A 9,202-nucleotide genomic window follows, 5' to 3' on the forward strand; every position below is an offset into this window, starting at 1 on the left:
GGATTATAAATTAATAAAGGTATAATTACAAGAATTATTGTTTTGATTTCTTATTTTATTATTCATATTTTAGTAGTATTAGGATTTCAATTAATTGTTTTAGTAGCATTAGGATAGTACAGAAATAGATATTAAAGAGTCACTGTAAAATTGAGTGATCAGATTTGTAATACCCAAAATATCAAAGGTATGTTCCTAACTCAAAATAGTCCTTTAGATATTAATTTTATGTTAAAAAGTATAAAATCTAACAAAGTCCAAAATATTTAATTCATTTGAAACGGTATGAATCAATTATCCATAAAAGGGTATTAGAGGCAAAATAGTCATTTTGTCTATGAATAAGCAATGCAAAAGTCAAGGATGAGTATGCTTAATTGCATTTAATGACATTAATTAAATAATAATTATGTTCAGTGCCAAATAACCAAAATGCCCTTATATGAAGAATTAAGGACTTATGAGTTATACAATTAAAATAATTGGGCCAATGGCATAATTTTGGAAAATTAATCAAATATTTTCCTATAAATGAGACGAAATTCGTTTAAGCCAAGGGAGATATCATTTCTTCAACTTTTCTTCCATTTCCTCTCAAATCTTCCATGAAACAAGCTTTCTCTCTCTAAGTTTTAAAGGAGTTTTGCATAATTTTTCAAGGAGAACAAGATAGGAGCCTTGGATCTTCAAATTGAAGGGTTTAAGGTAAGTAATAAGAACCCTAGTTTTGATGTGATTTGAAGATTTGAGGTAGATGTTAAGGTATAATGTTATATATGTAGGAATAAAGGCAAAGGATTTGGTAGGGGAATTCTTTAAAAAGGTAAGGAAGAACGTCCCATGACTTTAGGAATTATGCTAGGGTTTGTAGATTTTAATGAAACCTTAAATTAAGGCTTTAAGGCATATAATTAGTTGATGGCAAGTGTAGTTGAACTCATTCATGTTATCTTTTGCCTTGAATTCATTATACATGAAGTTATTGCATTTATGTTTTATGAGTTGTTATACTTAATTGAAGAAAGTGAAGTATTGATGTTGATTGTGGCAAAACTTGTATTATTGGAGGCCACATGGTGTTGAATGGTTGCTACTAGAAGTGTTGATGTGTTGTTTGCATTAACTTACAATGTTATAGCAATGATGGATGATCATGGGAATGAGTTTTTACACTTCCTTTAAGATGTTAAAGACTATTATGGGAAGGTTTAATTGATCCATAAGTTGATGCATTTGTTAATTGTCAATAGAAGTTGATATGACATGGTTTAATATGAAAAATTCGGATTTGGCAATTTTAGGGGTTATGTTAAACATACTTCAGTATTTTGACCATAACTTGACTTATAAAAATCTAAATGAGATGATTCTTGAAGCACTAGAAATTTAAGACATAGCCCTATAACTTTTATGTTTATTCCAAGAGCCAATTCGTTTGAGAAATGGATGGAATATGGCCTGAAGAATAAACTTCTAATTATTAAAGTTTAAGATTTAACATGATCAATTCTTATGATTATAAATTGATTATTAGTGTATTGTTGTAATTAAGCCATGTACTAATGTTTACCCATTAGTTAGATGATCTTTGAAAGATATACATGATCATGGATGCGAATGCATGATTAATGTTATGAAATGGCATGAAGATGCAATGTGATATATGTTTCAAGAAGATGAATGTGAGCAAGAGGTAATGTAAATGGATTGATAATCCATAGATGAATCAAAAGTATTAAGCTCACTAAAACATGTATTTACATGCCATAAAATGTTAGAGATGCACATAGATAGGTTGGAAAACGCATAAGCATATCCTCATATACTGGTTGAGGAAAGATGAATATATGCTTTAGATACTAAATAACGCATAAGCACGTCTCTCAATGATATGAGCTCTAGATGAATTTGAGGTTAGATGAGAGGAAAGATGAATATATGCTTTAGATGCTAATTAACACATAAGCATGTCCTTATATTCCGGTTGAGGAAAGATGAACATATGCTTTAGATGCTAAATAACGCGTAAGCACGCTTCTCAATGATATGAGCTTTAGATGAATTTGAGGCTAGATGAGAGGAAAGATGAATATGTGCTTTAGATACTAATTAACACGTAAGCATATCCTCGTATTCTGGTTGAGGAAAGATGAACATATGCTTTAGGTGCTAAATAACGCGTAAGCACACCTCCCGATGATATGAGTTGTAGATGAATTTGAGGCTAGATGAGAGGAAATATGAATATTGCTTTAGATGCTAAATAACTCATAAGCATGCCTCCCGATGATATGAGATCTAGATGAATTTGAGGTTAGATGATATGAAATGCTTAAGACACTAAGAAAAGTCTTATCGAATAGACATTCAATGATTCATATGTATTTAGTTTCATTATATGAGTTATGATGTTATTTACATCATGAGATGATTTATACTCATGTTAGATGATATTTAGATATTATGTCATGACATGTGATGTGTGTGCACTATGTTTACATACTTATTTATATGTGTACACTTGATGTTTTATATGACGATGGGGAAGATGATGAAAAATATATGAGTTAGTAAAGAAAAGGAACCATACTTAGATGCAAATGAGGTGTGATATGTGAATGAATGTGTTTGAATGAATGTCAAATAACATACTTGGTATTAAATGGATCATTCCTTACTGAGTGATTAGCCCTCACCCTTTATGGTTGAATGTTTTACAGGTAATCCAGAAGCGAGTGATGTTGGAGACAGCAAGGCTATGCATGAGGGGAGATAATTTATTGTCATCCTAAGGTTCTATCTTGATGTAAATAATGCAAATGACAAATATTTTTGAAACACCTTTTTGAAGCTTCCGTCATATGAATGAAAATAGCATTAATATATTTTGATTGATTGATGCCCAAATAAATTTAATTTTTTATTTTTATTTTTGAAAGTACAAATTTTGATCCTACGGTACATCTTATAATAATATTTCGGACATTATTATTATTCTTGTACAGGTTTTCTAAATACAACTCGTTCCCTAGACATGAATTCTCTGGATTCTCATTGAGGGATATTAAGAGGATACTAGATTGGGGAGGGGTTTTATAAGATTTGACAACTTTACTACACTAATCAAATGGATATTATTGTCTTCTTCAATAATCCAAATGAGCAACAAATCGTGTATGTTTTAACTAAAAAAGAAATCATTACTAGAATTAGACAAGAAGAGGAAGGAGATAATCTTTAAGATGATAGTACGGAAATACCAAAAATTTCATGCCAAGAAGCTCTAAACATGCTTGAGAGCTAGAAATATTTTGGCTTCAACGAGAAGGTATCCATGTTAGCGGCTTATTACGTACCCACAAGATAATAAATGTGATAACAAGTCTAAAAAATAAATCATTGTCTCAAACAACTTTAGATAAATATTTTATTTCATCTTAAAACTTTAATATAACATAGCATATATTTTTGCAATATACATATAATTATTATTATGTAGAGGCAAGTTCCTTAAGATAAGACCTAGAAAAATTAGAACTTATTAAAATATGAAATTTATTCCTATAGTCTGGTAATTTCTAAGGGTTAAAAGGTGATGTGCAATGAATGAGGGGGATAGAGACAATTAGGAAGTTTCATTATGAGGGCCTGAAGTGTTAAGTTCAAAATCTGATTTGGCACACAAAAAAAAAAAAAAAAAAATAATAAATAAATAAATAAAATAAAAATAGTTTATATAGACTAAAAAAATTTTACGGGCATATGATGGTCACAACCGTAGCTCCACCCTTGTTCTTCATAAACAAAATTGAGACATTTCATTTAATATAATTGTCGATGTGTCAAATTAACTTAAAATTAATGTGTACTAACACATCCAAAGTAACATAAGTTTTTTTTTTTTCTTTTTGGTGACTGAGGTGTTTGGATCAGCTTGCATGCACTTCAACTGACGCAGCGAGTTAGCGTGATAAAACAACAACGGCTTAGAACTTGGCTACACCTTTGGAACTGATAACACAAGTTTCAATCTAGAAACTTAAACTTTAAAATTTGAAGTAAAATCTAAATAATTTATTGAATCACATCCAAAACAAAAAATAAGTTTATATAAGGTGATAACCAACCCTAATAAGACTCCTAATAACAAAAAGAAACAAAATCTAAATTAATTAAAATAAGAAAACCCAAAATAAAATAGGAAAAAACGCACAAACAACTAAAATGGCCCCGAAACACGCCAAAATGGTGGATTTTGACCTAAAAAATGACCTGGAACCAACAAAAAAGGTTACCATGTCGACGGGCTCGAAATAAACTTTGTAACGGTATCTTACGGGGCTCGTAACTCTTCCTAGATCAAAAGTTATGGCCGTTTGAATGAGACATACTCATTTAGGATCTTTGGGCTTTACGTATGGACTTCTGACGTTCAGCTCGCTCCATGAATTCATCTGCTAGACGTTCGATGTCAGTCCCCTCCACTTGAGAAAAACTCGACCTCGAGTTAAGTTGGGCATCGAGATACAAGGAACGTGAAATAGGTAAATATCCGCTACGTTAAACGTCTTAGAAATTCCCATTATGTCTGGCATAACCACAATGTAGGCATTGTCATTGATCTTTTGCATAATCTAGTAAGGCCCACACCTCTTAGGCTACAGCTTATTATAAGTCCCTACTGGAAACCTCTCCTTTCGAAGAAACACCATCACTCGATAGCCAACTTCAAAAATCTGTTTTCTACGATGTTGGTCTGCAGCTTTCTTGTACTTGGCATTAGCTTGCTCTAACTTCTGCTTCACCTCTGCTTAAACATCTTGCCACTGAGTAGCCATATTTTCTGCAGTTGCACTAACACTAGGAACTTTCGGCAGCTTGATCAAGTCGAGAGCATGCCGTCGGGGCTTGGTATACACAAAAGAAAAAAGGAGACTTCCTTGAGTAGCACTGTTGTAGGCAAATTCAGCTTGCAATAAAACTACATCTCACTATTTTGGTTTATCACCACAAATACTTCAAATCAAATTGCGAAGAATTCTGTTCACAACTTCAGTTTGGTCATCAATTTGTGGATGAGTAGTACTGTTGCAATTTTTTCAAAGCGTCATTCCAAACGCTAGAATCTGAGATCGATTCATTGCTCCAAAGCTCTCAATGCCACCCCTTGCGAGGTCTCAGCTCCTTGATCTTCATCATGAGAACCGTCGCTGCCTACAACTTCATCACCTGCCATTAGATTAGACAGATTTTGCCTACTCTGATACCAACTGACGCAACGAGTTAGCGTGATAAAACAAGGCTAGTACTTGACTACACCTTTAGAACTGATAACACAGGTCTCAATCCAGAAACTTAAACCTTAAAATCTGAATAATTTATTGAATCACATCCAAAATGAAAAATAAGTTTATAGAGGGTGACAACCAACCCTATTATAACTCCTAATAACAAAAGGAAACAAAATCTAAATTAACAAAACAATAAAACCCAAAATAAAATAGGAAAAAGCGCACAAACAACTAAAATAGCATTGAAACACACCAAAACAGTGGATTGTGACCTCAAAAACAACCTCCAACCAGCTAAAGCATGTTGCCAAGCCGATGAGCTTGAAATAAGCTTTCCAATGGTATTTTATGGGCCCTATAACTCTTATCGAATCAAAAGTTATGGCCATTTGAATGAGATATGCTCATTTAGGATCTTTGGACTTTATGTATGGATTTCTGACGTTCAACCTGCTCCATGAATTCATCCGTCAGATGTTCTACGTCATCAACTAATCTTTGAGTTTCATTAAACATCCTACAAACTCAATGGATCAAGTAAATCATAAATATGATAGATGATCACCTATAATGAAAAAAATCTTGTGTTCATAGCATTGTAAATCGAGAAACTAACTAAAATATGCTACCTCAGGCAAACAAAGTACACTTTACACTTACTTTGTTATCAACTAGTTACGTTATAATATAATACACATAAGATTTGTTTCAGTTAAGATCCCAACTTTATATATCTAGGACACCATATATTTGAAAGAATAATGCTATATTTACAAAGAAATTTCACAAAGATTTCTATATAAAGTGATGTAGTAAAAAATAAATAAGAGAGTGAATATAATGAGTTTAACTTTTTATTTCACTTTTCTATTTATTTTTTATCATCCCACTTTGTGTAAAAGTTTATGTAAGATTTATTTGTAAGCATATTATTATTGTATTTGAAAAGTGCGGTATATTGTATCAAAGTTGAGAAAACAGGGAAGGATCATTAAAGAGGGGTATTAAATTGGGAACCACGATATTCCAAAAGATAGTAAATAGGATTGGGGTTGAGATATTTAATGTGTGAATGAAATGGTGGCATTAAAAAGACCCCACTTGTCTTTTGATTAATTACAAAAGTAATAATAATAAATAAAAACATTGAACGATTTCTCTATGTATATGTAATACAATCCACAGCTGGATGTATGTTAACGGATTAGATTATGATCAAAGAAGAGGTGAGCCCTCCGTCAACCTCAAGACACATCAGTTTCAGAGTTTCCACCAAGAAGCATTAATGGATAGGGCTTAGAAAAGAAGAAAACAAAAAACGTCTCTGAGAATGTATTTACTAATTTATGGACTTATCAACTGCAATATGATGTCTCCTAATAATTGACATTTAAATCAAGTTTGTATTGATTATTTAAGATACATTAACCTAATAAATGTTGAATTTATAAAAATATGAAATCATCATAATATGAATGTATTAGAAACATGGTTCTTCATTTTTTTAAAAGAGACATTAAAACTATTGAGTTATGGTTTAGTTCATAACTAGATTCAAATTTTACCTGTAATGTCAAAAGTTTAAATCTCAGTGAAAACAACTTGTGGCCAAGGATATTTATCCGAGCCTTGATCAAGAATTAGTCTCATACCTTCGGGTGTAGGGATATCTCGAGGCCAAAAGTTATCTTAAAACTCTCATCGATAAATGAAGTACTAATTGATAAGATAATGTATTATATGAGATTTAAATATAAATTTATATTTTGAGATGTTTAATATTACTGGAAACTTAGTGATCTCAGCACGGCCAAATGAGATTAACTTGCAATTAAAACATGACTAGTTAACAAATTTAAACGAGAAATAGAAAAAAATGAAACCATGGATGCAAAATGCATAGTTCTGCCTTGTGCCTTTTAGAATTTAGAAAGGAAGAGATGAGAGAACAGTAAAAAGAAAAATGCAGCAATAACTGAGCTGCAAAATTTAACATAAACGCAAAACTTTGAACACACGTGCACATCAACATATGCCTACAAACAGTAAGCAATAAGCAAGCAGGCGCACACACACAGTGTCAAATGCACTTCACCCAACACTGGATTTGATTGATTGCTATCAGTGCAAATCAATACAGCACTTGATTACCCCATTACAGCCTTTGGCTTTGTGCATTGCCAAGATGGCTTAGGTGCATTGCTAGTTTTTCAAAAATTCTACTCAAAATAATTAAAAAAACACAACCTTAAGCTTTTCACTAGTTAAAAAAACTTGATATTTACCTCTGCAATGTTGGGAAGTGGAGAAAATTTTGATACAAAATGGGTTTCAAATATAGTAAAATAAACTTGAGAGGAAAAAAGAAGAAGAAAAGATATTTGGAAACCCAGATATGAAAAAGCAAGTAATTCCAATGTATATTACACCCTGCAACTTTATGCAAATGGTTAATTTTTCCACTCGGGTAGTGTCGTTATCTTTCTTGAATGTTTCAGATTTGGCGAAGCACGAGAATTGTAGGCTTGATGAGATCCATGGTATCAATGGCAAACTCTTGTTCGCTTGTATGTTTTCAGCATTGGTTGTGGATGGTTATCTTTTGCTTGGCAAGTTTAACATCCAGCTTTAGATAGTGAAAGAGATGGAGTGTGTTCTGTCGTTTAACCAGGGAATACAAGTCGTGCTCGGCCGGGATTCAGAAGCGAATCAGACATTCTCCAACCCTACAGGAAAATAAAGAGAGAAAATTACATTGCTAGTCCATCAAATACCATTAAAATATAATCTAGGTGTGTTTTTAATGACACTAATATTCAAGAAGCATTTGCCATATGGCATTCAAATTCACCTCAGTGCATGTTGAGAATGCTTGTATAAAATTTTGAAAGGGATATTTTGGCTTGAGCACCAAAAATTATTTTTTCTGTAATATCTGGGTATTTAAAAATACTTTTCCAATTGCGAAGTGACACAAAATTCCACCATAGCCAAAGTTTAATGATACACTATGAACACTAGCTCATATTCTTTCTCCAAGAATTTAGGTATTTCGGACGCTCACCTGTTCTGCAACTTTACTCTTGAAAAGCCCATATGCACTTGAGACCGTCTTACATGATTCTGCAATACGAGCCTCAAGATTGGCAGTTGTGGGCATTAATTTTGAATGATCATGTTCCTGCTCCTTCCAGGATGAAGATCGAGAATTGTTTGCAGATTGTATGAAATGCAAAAGCACATGAGCCTGAAATACAAGGTAAATTAAAAATTATACCCCACACGTAAGAACAAACATTTTAGCCTGGTGTAACAAATATAAAACACAAAAGTCTTACATGAAATGCCGCTTTTAGAATGTCATCTGACTTCGCCTGATCCTTGAGCAATGCATATACTTTATCTTTTGAAGGATTATATGTCACTACATATCTCTCTTTCTGTGGTCAATTAAAAGGAAATATTCACTACATACAAGACAATCTGAAGTAAAATTATATTAATTGAGAGAAAAGATTCCCGTGCTTGAATTTTATTTTCCTCCCAGAAAGGGTCATACCTCAAATAGAGGCTCTATGGAAAGATATGCACATGGGTCTTGGAATGCATCTTTAAATCTTGATCCTGCCAAACAGCAGAAACACACTTTAGATTGAACACAGATACAAGAAAACCATAGCAGTGGACTGTTGAATGAGTAAACATTTATTAGTCCACAATCTCATGCACTTACCAAGAACAACAGGTCTATCCTTTAACCAGGGAAAACTGAATATATCTTCCTGCAAATTCCCCTCTCGTAATGAGGGAACTTGCCCTGCAATTGGATATAGAGCACCGTTAAGTCTCTATCTAATGAAAGGTGGACTCGAACTTGTATAAAGAACTTCATGTCACAAAATAACCATTGA

At 32.7% G+C, this 9,202-nt stretch overlaps 1 protein-coding gene across 1 annotated transcript; it reads right to left on the minus strand.

Annotated features, from left to right (window-relative positions):
- Positions 1-7,526: 7,526 nt before the first annotated feature.
- LOC116123830 (protein root UVB sensitive 6-like) lies at positions 7,527-9,108 on the minus strand (the record flags this gene model as incomplete). The annotated part of the gene is made up of 5 exons (XM_031409562.1): positions 7,527-8,017; positions 8,356-8,538; positions 8,630-8,731; positions 8,851-8,915; positions 9,025-9,108. Coding segments are annotated over 5 exons (497 nt in total), but the record flags the coding sequence as incomplete, so codon positions are not given.
- Between the last annotated feature and the right edge of the window lie 94 nt (positions 9,109-9,202).

The sequence above is a fragment of the Pistacia vera genome, unplaced genomic scaffold (assembly GCF_008641045.1).
Source record: "Pistacia vera cultivar Batoury unplaced genomic scaffold, PisVer_v2 Contig1454, whole genome shotgun sequence".
NCBI lineage: Eukaryota > Viridiplantae > Streptophyta > Magnoliopsida > Sapindales > Anacardiaceae > Pistacia > Pistacia vera.